General features: G+C 59.1%; 1 protein-coding gene and 1 long non-coding RNA gene across 3 annotated transcripts; one reads left to right on the top strand and one right to left on the bottom strand.

Moving 5' to 3' along the window:
• Positions 1-5072: 5072 nt before the first annotated feature.
• Positions 5073-18538, top strand: PRDM12 (PR/SET domain 12). The gene is made up of 5 exons (XM_057724442.1): positions 5073-5295; positions 7055-7245; positions 8605-8760; positions 16622-16733; positions 18120-18538. The coding sequence occupies exons 1-5, from the start codon at positions 5073-5075 to the stop codon at positions 18536-18538; spliced, it is 1101 nt and encodes a 366-aa protein (XP_057580425.1).
• On the bottom strand, positions 15716-18068 carry LOC130846297 (uncharacterized). Of its 2 annotated transcripts, none has more exons than XR_009051541.1 (5): positions 17653-18068; positions 16917-17114; positions 16668-16702; positions 16286-16403; positions 15716-16072 (listed from the first exon to the last, which is right to left on the bottom strand). It is a non-coding gene; the product is annotated as an uncharacterized LOC130846297 (long non-coding RNA). The 2 variants fall into 2 exon arrangements; XR_009051540.1 differs by having other exon boundaries at positions 17811-18068.
• Positions 18539-18939: the final 401 nt, after the last annotated feature.

Raw genomic sequence — 18939 nt, 5'->3', positions numbered from 1 at the left:
CCTGGGGCGCGCCTTTGTCTCTCCGCGGTCGCGGAGGCTAATTAGATTGAGGGAGGGGCGCTGTCCCTATTCACGGCGCTGCGGCCGCCTCTCCGCCCGGCAGCCTCGCGCTGGCCCGCCCGAGTCACGTCTATTGAAACCATCTCTGCGGCCCGCGCCCCCCACCTCGGCGGCTGTCGCTCCTTTGTACGCTCGAGCGGGGGCGCCCCCGGAGCCCCCAGTGGTCCTGCGGGAACGGGGAAGGGCGTACACGGGTCCCAGGCGAGGAAGGAATTTCCCCAGGCCACGCGGGCGTGGGGATCAGAGAGCCTGAGACTCAGACAGCAAGAGAGAGAAATGGGAGGAGGAAGCCCAGAGGGCGTGAGAAAGCCGGCGAGGGGGCCGGAGCGCAGGCGAAAAAGGAGAGAGCGCAGGGGAAGGAGGGAGAGAAGGAGAGACGTGGATGGGGACGCGCGACGGCGGCGGCGAGCGAGCGGAGGAGGGAAGTGGCGGGAGGCGACGGGAACCCGCGTGCGGGCGAGGAGGGGTGGGGGCGCCGGGCAGGGGAGGGCAGCGCGGGGGGAGGGGGCGAGTAGCCGCCGGAGGCAGCGGGACGCACGGATGGCGGGACGCGCGCACAGCGCAGGGGCCCCACTCCCGCCTCCGGGCTGGAGCGCAGCGGGCAGGGGGGACCGGGGTAGGGGGGCGGGGCGCCGCCCGTCCGCATTCTTCGCCTTTTCTTCCACCGGCTCATTCCGGCCGATCGATACCTGCGCGGGACCTGCCCCCGCCGCTAATATCTTTTTAATGAGTTCGCGGGGCTTAGAGCGAGCGCGATCTGCCCTCCAGGGTGGATTTTCCCCTGGCAGATGTTTCGGGAGGAGGAGGCGCGCGGGGCCCCCGGGAGGTGGGGACAAATCTTTCCCTCCGAGGGGCGAGGCAGAAGACTTTCTTCTAAAGTTCAAAAGAAAGACGGGCTTTCACTCGGCCCCCAAAAATGTATTTTGCGGCGGACAATGGGCTCCTTTCTGCGCCTCCCGGGGCCGGCGGGGCGGGAGGGGCGGGGACCCGTGCGCCTTGGCCCCGCCTGACCGACGAGCGCCCCCTCCACCCGGGCCGGGCCGCCGAGTGAGGGCGCGCAAGCCAGGAACCCGGCCTCCCCTCCGAACGCCCCTGGAAGCGCGCTGTCTGGACCCGGGCGCACCGGCGAGAACGAAAGTGCCCTGCGGGCCGAGAAGTGGGGCCTAGGGAGCCCTAGACTGCCCCCAACCCCGTGCCCTGGGCCTTGCGGGTGCTGCCGCCGGACCCGAAGGGGCTCGTGCGGGTGCCTCGAGGGGAGGTAGGACGGGTCTCCGAGCTTGGGCCGTGGCCCCGATGCGCTCCGTGATCCCCCCTGCACAGGGCAACAAGTAGAAATCAGCCAGCCTCCAGCGGCGGCGGGGCACTGGGTCCCTCTTCACCTGCCCCGGCCCGGCCACCCCTCCCGATGTCCCCCTGCCCTTGGCACCTACCCCGCCCACCCACCCACCCAGTGACCCTCAGCCCGTGGGTCCGTCGACCTGCCGCCGCCTCCCTCTCTCCACTCTCGTGGGCGCGGGGAGAAGGGGGAGCTCGGGCTATGAGGATGACCTCGGAAGAGCCGCGGCCGATTGATTCGTTCCGCCCGGAGCCCGGCCGCGTGAATGGGGGCCCGGGCGGCAGCGGCGGCGGCGGCGGGGATAAAGATGTTCTCCGCGCAAGGAGGAGGGGGCGCGGGGCGGGAAACGGGGCCATTCACTCCTGGCCCGGCCCCTCGGGAAGCCGCGCCGAAGAAAGGGGACCGGGGCCTATTCAAGCCCTACGAGCCGCCCACAATGGACCGATATACTGGGGGCCTCTCTATTAACGCCCATGAATATTAAAGAGATCTCGGAGCGGCGGCCCGCGGGCGCGAGGCGGGGCGGCGCCTGAGAGTTCAGGCCGGGCCGGGGCTAGGGGAGAGGGCTTGGAGCTGGCACACTCCGCGCCGGGGCCCGGTGGAAAACGACACGGTCCATCCGCGGAGAAACCCTAGAACGTGCCGTGATTTCCCTCGCAATCTCAGCGAGGTGAGATGCAAAGTGCGGGGGCCTTGCTCCCCAATTCCACCGTGCCCTGAGACTGGGGCGCTCCTTATAGGTCCCCCTTTCCCTGGGGTGCGGTCGGATGGGTCTGCAGCTAGATCAGGAGCAGAAAATTTGAGCGCGCAGTGGAGACGCTCGGGGCCGGCTCCGCTTTCGCCCCGCCCCCGGAAGCGCTCCCTGGGTTTGCGGGTCCAGCGGAAAGGAATAGGGCTCCTTGGCCGCAGTCCGATCCCTTGATCCTTTAATCTTCTGATCCCGAGCTAGGGTCCAGGACCCAAATGCTGCACCCCAGGACGGAGGGACCGCACAGAGCTGAGGACTTATCTCAGTGCGGTGTGGCCCGGGAATTGGCAAATTCCTTGGAGCTTTCAGAGGAAAGTGACCTGACCCAGAGAGACAAGGCGGGAAGAAACTTCAGTTCACAAAGTCCAACCCAAACCACTGCACACACAGGGACACTGAGGCTCAGAGAGGAGAAGGGCCGTCTCAAGGACGCACAGCGGTCTGCATCCGAGGCGCTGAGGTTGGCTGCGGCTCCTGGTGGCTCTCCCCAACGTAGTCTCCTCCGTCCCGGGCGCATTTTCCCCTCCACCAAGTCTTCGTAGAAGCCGAGGCCCAGGCGCGGGTGAGGCTCCCATTCCCGCACTCCGTCCGCCCCCGTCGGACGCGAACTCTCGACTCAAGCCAGAGCCTGTGTGACGCTCCGGCAACGTCTGGAAGAAAGTTGAGGTTCCGGGACCCTAACCCCGCGAGCTGCGCTCGCTCCTCCGCAGCTCTGCCCTCTGCTGGTGCCAGGCCCGACGGTCGCCCCTGCTACCCAGTGCAGCTTCCCCAGGGCATCAGACTCGAGGCGACCCGGGCCCTGGGTCTGAGGGCGGGTGGTTGCTGCCTTCTTTATGCCCGGATGCGGACCCCGGGATGCCGGGAGACCACTGGCCGGAACGGGGTACTCAGAGGTCGCGTGTCCGCGGCAGCTAGGTGTGAGGTTGGCTTAGCAAAGGCAGGACCCCGCGGTGGAGGGAGCTCTTTGCCAAGGGGCATGAGGACAGTACTCCTTGTAAGAAGGCCAGGCCCTCTGCCCCTCCGCCCAAGTCCCCTCACTAAGGACAAGGCCTGGGGAGTCCGATTCCTCCAGCTAACCCTGAGCCCAACGCACTGCCCTGAAGGTCCAGAAAACCCGACTCTGTCTGTCGGAATCTGACATTGCAGGCAGGGTAGGAAGGGCTGAGGAGTTCAAGCAGGTGGAGGTGTCCCCGTGCTCCCCATCCCTCGTCTGGGGCTGGAGGCGGGTGGGGGCGGGTGAGGCTAACCCTGCGAGGCGGCAAAGCCCGCAGGAAGCGGTGGCTTTTCCCGCTTTGGCTCCGGGTTCAGCAGTTCGCTGTCTCCGGAGAAACAGAGACCGGCGCTGGCGCTCCCCTGTGCCTTGGAACCTCCGTGAAGAAAGTCTACTGCGGGGATGAGGCTGAGGTGGGGTGGGAAGCGAGTAGGGAAGAAGGGAGAGAAGAAGAGGGAGGCCAGATGCGAAAGAATGAGAGCTAGGAAGCGGGAAAGAAGGAGTGAGGGACGCAGCGGGCTTCCCTAGGTCGCAGCTGAGTGAAGGAGCCGGGAGGCTCGAGCCTCGAGTCCAGGGCGCACCGGGGCCTGGCCCGGGGCTGCCTACTGATTCGGAGGGCTTTCGCTCCGGGCACGGCCGCTCCCATTCACGACGGTCCGGGGAACCCTTTCGGTCCTCCTGCATCCGTCAGGAAAGACTTTTCCGAGCCACCCGCGGCTCTCGGATTTCAGGCTGCCCTTCCCGACCCCGACCTAGCCCCCTAGGACCGGGAGACGGTCTCCCCCGAAGCCGTCTCAGGCCGGCCTCAGCCCCGACGGCGGCCGCAGCCCCGCCCCGCAGCCCTCTCCGCCGAGGGAGGAGTGTCACAGCCGGCTGCGGGCAGCGAGCGGGGCGGTGGCCGCGGCCCGTGTGAAGCGAAGCGCCGGCCTCCGCAGCGCCGTCTGCGCAGGAGTTGAGCGCGGCCTGAGCCGGGCCTGCGGGCTCCAGGGCGGCTACCGCAGTCCGGGCCGTGGAGATCGGGAGAGCGCGGGACCCCGCGGGCCCGGCGGGCCAGGGAGCGTAGGGGAGGTGAATGCCGGCCCGGCCGATCCGGGATGCTGAGCGCAGATCCGGCCTGGGATAGTGGGTGAGCGCGGGGGCCCGAGGCCAGGCGTCCCCTCCAGCCTAGTCTGGTCCCTGGAGTCCGAGCCAGGCTCGCTGCGCCCCCTGCCCCGCTCCGTCCCCTCCTCTCCTCGCCGCCGGCTGAGCCTCCCTCCCTGCCCGGCGCTTCCCACGGGGAGAGGAGGAGGAAGAGGAGGGGGGTGGAAGGGCCAGGGAGGGGTGGGAGGAGGGCAGGGGGACCATTCCTAGCGGCCCGAGCGCCCCCGCCCCTTGAGCTCTCGCGGCGAAGGCTCCTCGAGCTGGGCAGGGTACAACAAGTCTGTCCTCCGACGTCAGGGGGTCATTAATAACCAATTAGGAGGGTCACTGCGGCTCCTATAAAGGCGCTGAGATTTTGCCAAGGGGAAGACCGTCCGGGCCGGGTGTGCGAGAGGAGAGCGCGCGGCCGAGAGCCCCTCGCCGCCTTTTCTCTGCAGCCACCCGCCTCCCACCCACCCGGCACCGCACCCCCTCCCCGCACCCGCCTCCGCCTCCGCCTCCACCCCTGGCTCTCCAGCCCTCCGCGCCGCCTCTGCCATCTCTGCAGATTTCTCCATCTCTCTCTTCCTTTCTGCCTCGCTCCCCCTCGTTCACTTTCCTCCCAGCCACCCCCTCGCCTCCCGCTCCCTCCTGCGTCGTCGTCCTCATCTTCCTCGTCCTTGTCCTCCCCCTGCTCCTCTTCCTTCTCCTCCTCCATCACAGCCCTCTTCTCTCGTTCCTGTGCTCCCCCCTCGCCCACCACATCCCTGCCTCGGCCCGGCAGTCCGTCCCCGGCGCCGGCGAGCCCCGGGCTGCCCATGATGGGCTCCGTGCTCCCGGCTGAGGCCCTGGTGCTCAAGACAGGGCTGAAGGCGCCGGGGCTGGCGCTGGCAGAGGTCATCACCTCCGACATCCTGCACAGCTTCCTGTACGGCCGCTGGCGCAACGTGCTGGGCGAGCAGCTCTTCGAAGACAAGAGCCACCACGCCAGCCCCAAGACAGCCTTCACCGCCGAGGTGCTGGCGCAGTCCTTCTCGGGCGGTGAGTCGCGCCGTCGAGGCCGATCGCATCCCCTCCTCCCCGCGGCTCCTGATTCCCGGGGCCACACGCGCCGGAGGCTGCCGCTCGCACCAATCTGGGCGTTCCGGATGCTGCGTGTGACTCAGTTTCCCGCGAGCCGAACCAGGGAGCGAGCAGCCAAGCCCGGGCGGGGCGGAGCGGGGGGGGGGGGGGGCGCGCGGGTGGCACCTCCACCCTCAGCGGCTCGGAGAAGAGATCTCGGCGTCCAGGCTGCCGGGCCCGCCGCCCCCGCGCTTCCCTATCCGCCCCTCACCCCTTTGAGCCGGCGGGTTCCCGGTATTTAAAGCCTTACTAGGCGTGTAATAGCAGTTGACTCAAAAAGAAGGGGTTTTAAATTCATTTAGTTAACTTGGGCTTGACCCGCGAAAGTTCCCACTTAAACCAAGAACTTTAAAAGGCAGTGGGGGCAGGAGAGGGGGCGGAGGGCGGGCGGGCGGGAGAGAAAGCCGCCGAGAGAGCCAGAGAGAGAAAGAGAGAGCGAGAAAAGTTTCTTTTCTTTAAGATGTCTCAAGTTCTTACTCCTCATTCATCAACCCGCAAACAATATCTTTTCCCGGCGCTGGCATCTCTGCGCGTCGCCCCCTTTTCCCCCTTTACGATTTCTGTTCCTCTCTTAATTTACCGTGCAGACTAATTCCACTTCCATTCACGCTATGTCAACCATCTAATCTCCCCTTTTTGTAAGGGGAATTCCTCGGCCCCTTTTAAACAAGTCCCCTCCGCATTGAGCTACAATTTACTGCTACAGCATTCTTCCCGGGCTAATGAATTTAGAATTAGCAATTTCTTTCGAATGGAGCCGAATGAATGCGATCACTTTAACAGCGTGACAAATTGCCGGCCGCGCCGCAATGGACACCGTTTAACCCCCCCTTTCAGCCGGCCCGATCGCCGGGTATTTTCCCAGGTAGCTTAGAGGGGAACCTTGTAAGACACGGAGGCCGCCCCTGTGCGCCTCCGCCGCTCCCACCCCGGCAGCCCCGCCTGGCAGGGGGACCCCGGGGGTTGCGGGCCGCCCCAGCTCTTGTCCGCCCAGAGAGGCGGCTTCGCGGGCCGCCTAGGTCCGGGCACTGCCCTTCCTGGCACCCCAGATCCTGGAGGCAGCGAGGGACCCAGGCGCGCCAGGGGTCACCCAGGGAACTCGAAGCATGGCCCGCCGCCCGCGTTTCTTTGGAGCCTCTGCTGCCGCCTCGAAGCCCGAGTCCCTTTCCCAGGGCTGCCAGCCGGCCCCGGGGCGAGAGGCCCCCCTCCAGCATCGCGAAAAGAAGTCAGAAGCCCTGACCGACACTTGGGTCCTCTGACAGTGTCCTCTGCTCTGTGCCGCAAAGCGCAGTGAGCGCCGGAGCAATGCCCAATTTGCCCAGAACCAGGCGGAGCGAAAGAATCTCCGCTGGGCCGTCACCTCCTCGTGGGAAGCGGGCCTCAGTTTACCCATTTGTAAAGACATGCAATGCCGTCTGCTCAATAGTTTTTAAACTTTGCCCCGGGGAGGAGGGCAGGGGAGGTTGTGGATGCTTTAAGAATTCGTGGAGAGACTAAAAACACAAACAAACAAACCAAAAATCCTCCTAGAAATGAGTCCCAAAGCACCTCTCGCTTTTGGAGGGTCCTCGGGTTGCAGACAGAGAAAACTCGGGTTGCTGAGCGTCCATCCCCTGGGGAAGAGCCGGGCCTCCCCTGCCTCGGGCTCTGACCCAGTCCCCCTGCCTGGCTGCCACAGAGGTTCAGAAGCTGTCCAGCCTGGTGCTGCCGGCCGAGGTGATCATCGCACAGAGCTCCATCCCCGGCGAGGGCCTCGGCATCTTCTCCAAGACGTGGATCAAGGCGGGCACCGAGATGGGCCCCTTCACTGGCCGCGTCATCGCCCCAGAGCACGTGGACATCTGCAAGAACAACAACCTCATGTGGGAGGTAGGAGGGCTGGGGTTGCAGATGGGGCCCTGGCGGTCAACCACTGCTTCCGCCCTTGCTGGAAGCTGCAGACGCTTTGGGCCAGGCCTTCACGCTGCCTGATGCCGGCAGGTCCCTCCCCAAATCGCAAAGGTGAAAGGGCTCTCCTCTGGCCAGCCCTAGGGGGCATGTCTGTTGTTGAACCCTCTTCACAGATGGCACAGAGACTCAGAGAGGCCATGTCTTTTGCCCAGGGTCCCGTGGAGGGCTGGGAAGCCCCTCCTGGGAGCCATCTCCCAGCCACCTGCATTGTTCCCTCACTCCGGAAGCAGCAAGGAAAGCCCCTCAAAGGCAGCCCTGGCCTGTGCTCCTTGGGAGTCGGCTTCTCAACGCAGGCAGAATAATGACATTGGAAATGAACACGCATGAACTGGCCCTGAGTCAGCTTTCTGAGAGGGGGCCTGCGTCCCACCAGATCATCTCAGCAGCCCTATGAGTTATTACTCCCATTTTACAGAAGGAAACTGACCTTGCATCCAAGGTCCTCTGACCCTCCTCCCCCACAACAGTGCCAGATGCCAGGGAGGGCCACCCTTGGGACAAAACCACACCCAGAGCACTTCCTCCTCTTGGGGCTCTCACCTTGAGGAGGCCAGGCTGAGGCACCCTCTCCCTAATGTCATTTCCCCTCCTTCCCCCACCGCTCCTCACCCCAGCCCCCACCTGGCAGACCCTCAAGAGCTGAATGGAACAAATCCTGGACCTGGTCACAGGAGCAAAGGAAGGGAGCAGAGGGATGGCCATGAGGCCTCTCCTAACCTCACCTCCTCCCACCTCTGGAGGCCTGGGCCAGTGGTTACCTTCTCCACTTGTTTCTGGGTTAGAAAGTTAGGGTCTGTTTTGGTCTCTGAGTAATTTTGGTAGCTCCAACGAAGGGGCCTTGGCCAGGCCAGGGTCCCACAGTGGGTCAGTCTCCCCTTTCTAGGCTCCTCTGTATCCCCCTCTGAGGTCCTGACCGGTGCTCTCCACTGCTTTGGGGAGCATCTCTGCATCCCCGGAGAGCTAGCAGGAATGGATGCCACTTTGTCTGCTCAGTGATCTCTTGGAGACCCTTTTCATCTGGGGATGGGGAGGACATGGCAGCAGAATCCTGTGGGGCCCTGGAGACTGACTCCCTGTTGGCCACTTCCAGCCAGCTGGCCTCAGGCAAGTCTCCGTACTGCTCTGAGCCCTCCCTTTCCTCGGCTGGAAAACCAAGACAATAATAGCTGCGTCCACTTCCTGGGGCTATGAGGATGGAGAGAGAGAGGGTGTGGAGGCCACGGGAGGCACACAAGACATAGCCCTGCTTCACCTCATCCCCGATTCACCTGCGCCCAGGTGTTCAATGAGGACGGCACAGTGCGCTACTTCATCGACGCCAGCCAGGAGGACCACCGAAGCTGGATGACCTACATCAAATGTGCACGCAATGAGCAGGAGCAGAACCTAGAGGTGGTCCAGATTGGCACCAGCATCTTCTACAAGGCCATTGAGGTGAGTGTGTGTACTGTTGTGTAGGGAGCAGTGGGTGCAGCTGGTGGTGGTGGGGGGGGGTGTACTGGGCAGCTGTGTCCAGGGACTGAGGTGGAGAGAGGGGCTTAGATGCTGGCCCAGCTGGCTCTGCCCAGGCTGGAGGACTGAGACCTGTGTATCATGGTCTCTGGGAGCACAACCTCCAGGGCAAGCTTTCTGCTGTAGATCAGAAAGGACAGAAGTTTCGACTTTATGCCATGGTGAATGTTTTGAGCACCTCAACAGTGAGGTCGCTGGATATATGCTGAGGGTGTTCTGGAGTTGAGAAGCCGTAGAGGTATAGAGAGCAAGACACCAGACGGCGGCCCAGGGAAAGCATTTGGGTGGGGGAGAGGGCGTTGTGTCAGCAGCGTTTGAGCCGTGACATGCCCATCACTCTTCATGTGTGGGTACCAGTGACGTGTGGATCACAGCTCTAGTCTCAGCTACCACATCCTGATCACTTGTGGTGTCAGGCTTCTCCTAGACGCTCTGTGTGCATTATTGTATTTAATCCTCATGTGTTTAATCCACAAGGGAGGATTCTGTGATTATCTATAGGTTCCTGGATCTCACTTGGTGACTGGCAGACTGAGGAGATTTTACGGGCATTTGGGGGGGGGATGTTAACATTAATGTCTGAGCTGGGTGAAGCTTCTCCGAAGAGAGAGAAAGGGAGAGATAGAGAAATGTCATACCCCATGGTGGTGGTGGTTGGGGGTGGGTGTTGGAGGAGCTGGCCAGGCCCAGGGCAGGGAGAGGTTCATGGGGGGATGAGAACGGAGGTGTCCCCAGTGGGGAAACACTTGGACAGAGGCAGAGAGATGGCGTGAAGCAAGCTGGGTGGTGGTAGCTGAGGCAGCCACGCTGTTGGGACCCTCCCTGGACGTTGTCCCTCGGCGGACACTTGCTCAGCGTCTGACCCAGGACACTGTGGCAGGTTGGTGGCGCGTGCTGGGCAGGGGTGGTGGGGCTGTTCCCCACGGTTGAGTTTGGGGTTGTTCTGAAGGATCCCCCCCACCCCGAGTCAGAGAATGACGCCCCTTTCCTTTAGTCCATTTTCTTCGTGTAACTCAGAGCCCCCCATCTTCCTAAGGCCCTGGCCCCGAGGGGCACTGGACAATTGTCCCTCAATAACCAGTTCCCAGGGAATCTTCCAGGGGTGACAACAGAATCGCTTTTGCTTGGGCCCGGGTGTGACCAGGGAGTGTGTCCCAGCCGAGGGCTGGACCCGAGGAAAACCAAGAAGGGTAAAGAAAGTTTGGGAACTCCCTGGTGGGCCAGTGGTTAGGACGCCTCACTTCCAATGCAGGGGCCCGGGTTCAATCCCTGGTTGAGGAAGTAAGATCCCCCATGCTGTGCAGCATGGCCAAAAAAAACACAAAAAGGTGAGACGGGGGTTCAAGTGAGGTGGGACAGCGTGGGGCAGTGTGAGGATAGGACTGATGGTGACCCAGGCTGAGGACAGAGGTGCTTCTTGTGACTGTTGGCTGGGCTGCCACCCTGTGGGAGCAGGGGCCTCCCATTAGACATCTTAGGATCAGCCTCGTGTGTAGCTGAACCCCACTTCTGGCAGAGAGCACCCCCCTCTTACCCACTCAGCCTCACATGCATCCTCACGTTTGCACACTGCTTCTCGGCCAGCCTGAAACAGATGAGATGGGGGACACACACTCATCTCATCCCTCCCACGCAGACAGATGCACACACACTCACACACACGTGCTTACACACAGGAGACAGGGTAGAGATGCTGATATCATTTTGGCCAAAGGACTCCCCATGGCGTCAGATGTGGGGGCCTGAGTCTCATCTCGCTGTTCAGCTCCCACTGGCTGAGAGCTGAACGGAGTCAGGAAATATTAATAGACATTTATACAGAAATTCAGAGTCAGAGGGCAAGGTGGCCGAAGTGTATCTTCACAGAGGAATCTACGATTATAAGATTTTTAAAAAGTCATCTACATTTGATCAGGAATTTAAGTTGAAAAAAGAGGATCAGGAAAATCTACCGTATACGATCAAGATAAGTAGATATCACCGGCTATTCATGCTTTTACAGAGTTAGCAAGCCAAGTGCTGGAGTGATGCATAAGGAAACACAAAATATCACCCATTTTACTTTTAATAAGTGAAGTTAGGCAGCAATTTTCTCAAAGCGATGCGTCGAAATGTCAGACACCACTTCCTGGACCAACTGTATGTGTCCGATGTGTGTGACCACCGTGCAGCAGGGCTTGGCCAGAAGAAATTTCTGCTGCCCCGGGCCACCACTCGGATGCCTCTGGAATACGTGGGCATTTTGTTCTGTGCATGTGTTCGAGTGAGCCAAAAAGGGTCTGTGCCATGACCTGTTTTCTTCATCTTTCTGTCACTCAGAACTGCTATGTATATTTCATAGCACTAACCTATTACTTGCTCCCCGCCACCAAAAATGGGAAGCAACATCTTCATTTAATAATCAGAATATACTATTGTTGCTCTAAAATTTCCCACAAATACAAAATGAACAGCCGTCTAAATGGAGATGAGGGTGATGGGTTTCCAGGCCGGCCAGTCCGTGGAGAATCCCTAGGTGGGGTTTTGTATCTGGCTGGATCTACGGGCATGTTCTCCCTGGTTCTCCCCTTGCTCTCTTCAACCTCAGGTGCCTAAAATGACATTTTTAGAAAGTGCCCAGCACATAGCAAATGGACACTAAATGTTGAATGAACCAGTCTTTCTCCAGGTGATGGGGGCTGGGTGCAAAGTGGACACGTGGACCCGTTTCTCCCAGGAAAACAAAACCAGCAAACAAAACCAGCTGCCCTGGGAAGCAAGACTTTTGACCCCAAAACTCAACACGAGAAAGGGATTTAGGAATGTCATGAAAATTTTGAATTTGGGAACTGGGAAGAAAATTCCCAGGTTTTCCCCTCCTGGGTTTTTGATATATGACTGTGCCCTGAAGTGTGGGCTCTTTCCTTTCTGCTCATGTTCTTCTCGTTTCAGGCAATTGAACTTTTTTCCCCTAGAGCCCCATAGCCCCATCTCTCCTTTTCCTGGCTGTATGAGGACAAGCACTATGTTCCTTTTGATCTTGCTTACCAGTGGGTGCAGTTAAGGCATGTTGATTATTAATAATAAGCATCATTAATCATGCTACCATCCGTGGAGCAGTCGCTATGTGCCAGCCCCTGGCTAAGGGTCTTAGCAACTTTAAAAAAACGGAATCCCCTCAGCCTGGTGCTATCACTATCCCTGTTTCAATGATGATGAAACTAAAGTTCAGGGAGATCTCAGGAGATTGTTGAGCTGTGATTTGAATCCAGGCCAGTGTGACCCCAGAGCAGAGCCCTTGGTCGCCATGCCGTGGGACCTCCCTGGCCAATATCTATTTGCTAGAACTCTATTAATTGCTGTGTTGGGACATCTGTGGTACAATGGAAATTGATATTCGTCCAGATGACACGGAGGTCCTTCTAGACAAGGGCTTCTGCATCCCCGGGGGACAGGGAGGACATCACAGCCTCCTGGGAGCATATTCAGTACTGTGACATGAATTTATATTAGGAAAACAAACCAAACCCTCCAAACGTTTTCAACTGAATATAAAAATTCAGAAATGGGTCAGGACAAAACTTCCGGGCTGATAGGGAAGGTGAAGAAGCACGAGTTGGAGATTATATAATTTGTCAACCAAAGAGTCAGGCGCTGATATTCATCCCGAGTCCTGATGATGTGGATTTTATTGTACGGGATTCATCTCTTTGGGAATTGCTTTGTTTATTGTGTGTCCTGAGTCAGTTTCTGCTCCCCCAGAAAAGTGAATGAAAAAAAAGCTGATTCTCATTCTCCAAGCCCCAGTGGAGAGCCCCAGCTGGGCCAGGCCAGAGTGTTGGCCGTAAAGAAACAGGGCTACTGAGGATACTAGGAGGCCTGCAGGGGACCGTGGCCGTTCTTTGCTCGTAGGTGATCGGCTGGTGGGATCCTGGCAGCCTCTGGATGCTGGTACTAGGATCTCAGTGAAGAGGCTGCTGGTTCCCCAGACTCTCTTGGTCTCCATCTCTGTGGTTGTTGCATAAGGGGTATCCAGGAGCAGGCAGAGGCCAGAGGTCCCGGCCAGGAGCTGCCGCTGGTTTCCCAGAGCTCTGAAGGGCAGAGAGAGACTCCAGTGCCTGGCCTCTGTGCGGGTGAGGCCGCCTTCCCCAGCGCTGCTTGAGAGCTGCAGGCTTCTTGCTGTCTGGGGATGTGTGTCATTCTCAATTCTAGTAGGTTCTTTTTAATAGATTTTCTCTCTTTAAAAAATATTTTTTTGTATAAATGTAATATGTGCTCATTAATTCTTAAAAAATCAGATGCATCTTGTAGAAAATGAAAGTCACTCAGCTCCATCATGAACCTTAAATCAGCATTTAAAAAAAAATGGTCTCAAAATGACAAACCGTTCTGAGGAAAGATGCATGGAAAACCAGCCAGAGTGGCTGGGTGTCCTGAGTGGGAGAGTTACTTCTCCGTATATACTCCTGTGTGTCTGTATCACTGTTTTAATTTTAAAAGTTCACTAGTAAAATTAATTTTAGTACATTTGAAAAATGTGTTAGTAAATACATGACTCAGCTTTATATTGAAACAGTCAATACTAAAACTCTTATTTAAAAAAATATTATTCCCAATCACCATTGTAATAATATTGAGAATTTGTGCAATCCCAGGTGTTCTTGGCTCCTCCTTCGTCACCATGATTGTTGTTGCTGTTATATTTGTCTTATATTTAATAATAATTATTATTGATTCAAAAGAAAAGGCCGGTGTTGACTTAGAATTTGATTCCCAGATTGCAAGTCTGGGGGTGGAGATGCAGCTCCTGCTGGGGACTTGCCAAACCTCTCATCCCACATCTGTGCTCCGCCTCCCCCTCCCCGGGCAGATGGGTCTGGGAAGCGGTGGCACCAGAATGGCACTGGTGTCCTGGGGGCATGCGGGCCCAGCCTGTGCCTTTTTGTTTTTTTGTTTTTTGGCCACGCGGCTTGCAAGATGTTAATTCCCTGACCATGGACTGAACCAGGGCCCTCAGCAGTGAAAGCACCAAGTCCTAACCGCTGGACTGCCAAGGAACTCCCCAGGCTGTGTTCTTGCTGGTCACAGAGGGCAAAGCCGAGGGTCATCCTGTGCAACCCCTTGCCACACTGTAGGCTCTGTGGGGACAACTGCGGGACCCCATGCCCCAGAGATGGCTGCCAGCTTCTCTGAGCAGTTGGTAAGCTCTCAGAAAACAGTACAAAGAGTTTTATGTGCGTGGCCCCGTTGAGCCCTGCTGAGTACCCAGTGAGGCGACAGCAATGGTGCGGTCCCTGTTTTACAGCTGAGGAAACTGAGGACCAGTGACAGAAGGCACCTTGCCCAAGGTGGCACGCGGAGCAGGTGGGGAGCCCAAGTGGACCCCGACGTGTGATCCCAGGGCCTGAGCCAGAACACTTGGCAGTACTGTCTCCTGAAGGAAGGGGCGCGTACAGACGGTTGGATGGGCGACTGGTTGCTTTAGAAGAACTGTGATGTGTAAACATCTGGTGTCATCTTAGAATTAAAGCCAGGGGTTGGGACAATGTCAGAGATGGCTTATAATCAGATTCTTGGAGCTGGGGGGGCTCAGGGTTCATGCTCCCCCCCCTTCACTTGGGACAAGCTTAGGGAGGCAGAGCACTTTGCCTAAGGTCACCCAGGGACCCAGTAACCAAGGGCCCGCCGGCACCATCTCTCAGCAGCTTCCTTCACAGTGAATTTGTCTTGAATATTTTAGCTCCATCACCCTCTTTTCTAAGGGGTTCACAAAACCTCTCAGCTCCGCCCCTTTTCGAGCAGGGCCTCCAGCTCTGACCCCCTGGCCTCCTGGCCAGCAGCTGAGACTACAAACGACCAGAGAGGCCTCGAGCTCTCTTCTGTGGTGCCAGATTGGAATCTACCTGCTTTCTTTGAGGCAATGCCTAAGCTCAGGTTCTGGGACTGCATTTGGTTTTTCCATATTCAAAGCCCGTCTGTCTGCTCTGGCGTGACACCCTCTGTCCAGCTCCTCGTCCCTCACTGACCTTGAGGCTTCTTGACGTGACCCCCATAGGCTGTGGGTCTGTTGGGAAGGGGCACAGTGACCCCAGGCTGAGTCCTAGAGGATGGGCATCACCTAGGCCCCCTCGGACTTCACTTCTCCCATCCCCTCCTCTCTCTGCTTCTCTCTCCATTCAGGGTCGAGCAGGGCTGGCTGTGATGGTCTGAGGCTCTTCCTGACTCTGACCAGAGGAAGGAAGGTGTGGGTAGCAGCTTGGGGGTCTGCGGGCCAGAACCAAAAGGAAAGGGTGGGGACCGCCGTCTCTGTGACCTTGGAGGCCAAGGGAAACTGTCCTATTCTGGTGTGATTTCAGACAGCCCTAGACAGAGTCCTGTGTGATCTTTTGTACTTTAAGTCAAAGAGGACCCACCAGAAAAACAATCCAGCTGTTGCCTGGGGGTGTCCACCTTTCTCTGGGCAGATCAGAGAGTGACCCCCAGGGTGGGTGCCCAAGCCAGCTCCTCTGGGGTCCAGGCCTCGGGAGGCAATGAGCCTTCCTCTCTCTCATTTGCTCTATCCGGCTGGGGCCTGAAGGTTCTTTACTTTGAGGGGTAACTGGCTGTCACCAAAGGCATGGCAGGCCCCTGGGATGCCTGAGAGGGCAGAGTCAGCGCCACCTCAGGAGCAGGCCTTCCATTGCCTCTGGATTGCCACTGCCAAGCCCTCCCTCCTGACGGCCCTGGGACAGGTCTTCCGCTGGGAGCAGCAGAGCCCTGTCACCATTTGTGGAGTTCTCTGCCATAGACCTAGGACATGGCGAAACAGATCTTGCTTAAGGCTGTGTGCCATGGTATTTCCAGAGGTGGAGGCGTTCATTTTTTTTTAATCTTTTTTTAATTTTAATTTTTTGTTTTTTATTGTTTTTGGCTGTGTTTGGTGTTCATTGCAGCGCGTGGGCTTCTCTAGTTGCGGCGAGCAGGGGCTACTCTTTGTTGCGGTGCTCAAGCTTCTCATTGCAGTGGCTTCTCTTGTTGCAAAGCATGGGCTCTAGGCACGCAGGCTTCAGTAGCTGTGGCGCATGGGCCCAGTAGTTGTGGCACATGGGCTTAGTTGCTCCACGGCATGTGGGATCTTCCCGGACCAGGGATTGAACCCATGTCCCCTGCACTGGCAAGTCGATTCTTAACCACTGTGCCACCAGGGATGTCCCTGGAGGTGTTCATTGATCCGAATGCTTCTTTTTTAGCCATGTGCAGGGAGTCCTGCAGAGCCCTGTGATGGGGAGAGGTATGTGCAACCTGGCGCTGCCTCGTGGGTGTTCTGGGTGAGGGATGTTTCCAGAACATCATCAGACAGGCTGTAACCGAGAAAGACAGGGTGCCCTGCAGCCCACACTCCTTGAGAATGTCTGGCTCAGCCCTGCAGACCTGAGGGCTGCCTGACTCTGGTTCCTCTTGGAGAGGAATGAAACATTTTCTAGCTTACCTTCTTTTGTTACTTCTGCTTGCAGCAATGTTTCCATTCCATTACTGTTAGTTTGGGAGTGTGGCCAGGAGACAGCTCTGGTCCCAGCAGCAGAGCCAGGACAGAGACAGCGAGAAGCCTGGGCAGAGGGGAACAGAGGGGCAGAGTATCCCAGGGCCCTCCGTGTCTGTGAAGCTTGCCGGGGATATCTTGGAGGAAAGGGACCCAAGGGTGGCTTTCTCAGGGCTGAGACTGTATCCACACCTCCATGGTGGGCTCCAGGACAGCCCCTCCTGGCTGTGAGGGGACCCCCGGGGCCACTGCCTCCCTGACCTCCTCTTGCCTCCTTCCCTACAGATGATCCCTCCTGACCAGGAGCTGCTGGTATGGTACGGAAACTCACACAACACCTTCCTGGGGATCCCTGGTGTGCCCGGGCTGGAGGAAGAGCAGAAAAAGAACAAGCATGGTAGGTAGTCCCTATGCAGCCACAATGACAAGGGACCCACGGAGCCCAGAGACAGAGAGAGTGAGAGTGTGTGTGTGTGTGTGTGTGTGTGTGTGTGTGTGTGTGTGTGTGTTTGGCAGGCGGTCTCCTGGCCTCCGGGAACCCTGGTTCCACCTCCAGTAGCATCAAGCACATGGGACTTACTGGTTCAAGGAGGCCGATGTCCCTGGAGCTGCTGCCATGGTCCAGGCATAGATGCAAGACAGTTCTGATTCTGGACAAATTAGACTGTCTGGGGGCAGACTGTGGTGGAAGAACAAGGGCCAGGCAGTAAGAGACTGGATTGAATTCTGGTTCTTCTGTGCAATCTTGGGAAATGGCTCTGTCCCTCAGTTTCCCCATCTGTAAAAGAAGGGTGTAAGACGAGATGATCTCTAAGCTCCCTTCCAGCTCTGAGAATCCACATTTCCCTGCCCTGTCCCTAGTGCTGGACCTGGCAGAGGAGGTGCTCAGTATACAACTGTTGAATGAAGGCTGAGCAGTGTGCCTGTGTGTGGGGGGTGGGAGCGGGGGTGGGGGGGTGGAATGGTGCAGACCATTTGCTCAAGACCCACTTCCTGCCAGATGTTGGGCTAAATCTTTTATAGGTATCATCCCACTTGGGTCCTCATAAAACCCTTGTGATATTTGGTTATCTTTATTTTTAGAGGATGAACCTGAGGCTCAGGGACTAGTTTATCCAGCGCTTGCCCTGCAGCTGTTTCACAAACCATTTCTCTGATCCTTACAGCAACCTTTTGGGGGTGATGCTATTATACTTTCATTTCAGGGATGAGAAAAGTGAGGTGCAGTTCACTGGTACAGAGTTGGCACTCTAAATATTTGTGGGATGAATAAATGAAAGGTTTGGGGGGGGGGGAGGAGTTATAACAGTTACTACCATTTATGGAAGCTTGCTAAAAGCCCGGTACTTCCCACGTCCGGGCCCAGGCAGGTAAAGAGCTCAATACAGAGTAATCTTCGAAGACGTCAGTTTTTTTGTGATCATCTGTGTAGTCGTACATAGCCCAGTGAGGTCGTAGGAGGTTCCCATTTTACCGATGAGAAAGTTGAGGTTCCCCGAAGCGAAGTCCTAAGTCCCCGAGATCTCGCAGCGTGGTCCGGAGTCCAGCTCCTATTTGATCCCAGGCCGGGGTTCTGGCCGCCCCTCGCACCCCTCTGCCAGCGCCCCCAATCTGTCTGCGCGGGGGCCACCCTGCGGTCGACGATCGGCGGCGGCTGGGCGCTGGGAGGGGCGCACGTGGGGGAGAGCAGGGCGGCGCCGGGCCGCGGCCGCGCCGGGTCTAACGAGGCTGCTCTCTCTCCCCCCCTCCCCGCCCGCCCCCGGGGCCCCGCCCGCGCGGCCAGAGGACTTCCACCCGGCGGACTCGGCGGCGGGCACCGCGGGCCGCATGCGCTGCGTCATCTGCCACCGCGGCTTCAACTCGCGCAGCAACCTGCGCTCTCACATGCGCATCCACACGCTGGACAAGCCCTTCGTGTGCCGCTTCTGCAACCGCCGCTTCAGCCAGTCGTCCACGCTGCGCAACCACGTGCGCCTGCACACGGGCGAGCGCCCCTACAAGTGCCAGGTGTGCCAGAGCGCCTACTCGCAGCTGGCCGGCCTGCGCGCCCACCAGAAGAGCGCGCGCCACCGGCCGCCCAGCGCCGCGCTGCAGGCCCATTCGCCCGCGCTGCCCGCGCCGCACGCGCACGCGCCCGCGCTCGCCGCCGCTGCCGCCGCCGCCGCCGCCGCCGCGCACCACCTGCCGGCCATGGTGCTGTGAGCGCCGCGCTGCGCCTGCGCCCGCCCGCGCCCCGCCCCGTCCCCGGCCAACCCGGCCCCGCCCCCGGCCCGGCCCGCCCCCGGCCCGCCCGGCCCCGGCCCCGCCCCCGGCCAGCCCGCCGCGACGTGGGAAGCGGCTGCTCCCTCCCCTGCTGGACCCGACCTCCTGGCCGCGCGCGGCCGCTGGACCCCGCGCTGTAGGCGCGCCCCAGAAATGACGCTCAGGCATACACGCTTCGCCCCGTTTCGCAGATGAGGACCCTGAGGGGCGACGTCCCTTTCCCAGGCTGCCCACCTGGTGCAGCTGCTCCGCCGCCGTCTCTCCAGGGGGTCCCCATGCTCGGCCTCACCCCCCCGAGGCTCCCTCCTCTTGCTGTCCAGGCTTTTCGCCCCCTCGGGGGT

The sequence above is a fragment of the Hippopotamus amphibius genome, chromosome 2 (assembly GCF_030028045.1).
Source record: "Hippopotamus amphibius kiboko isolate mHipAmp2 chromosome 2, mHipAmp2.hap2, whole genome shotgun sequence".
Lineage (NCBI taxonomy): Eukaryota > Metazoa > Chordata > Mammalia > Artiodactyla > Hippopotamidae > Hippopotamus > Hippopotamus amphibius.
This window is presented reverse-complemented; position numbering and strand designations above follow the sequence as displayed.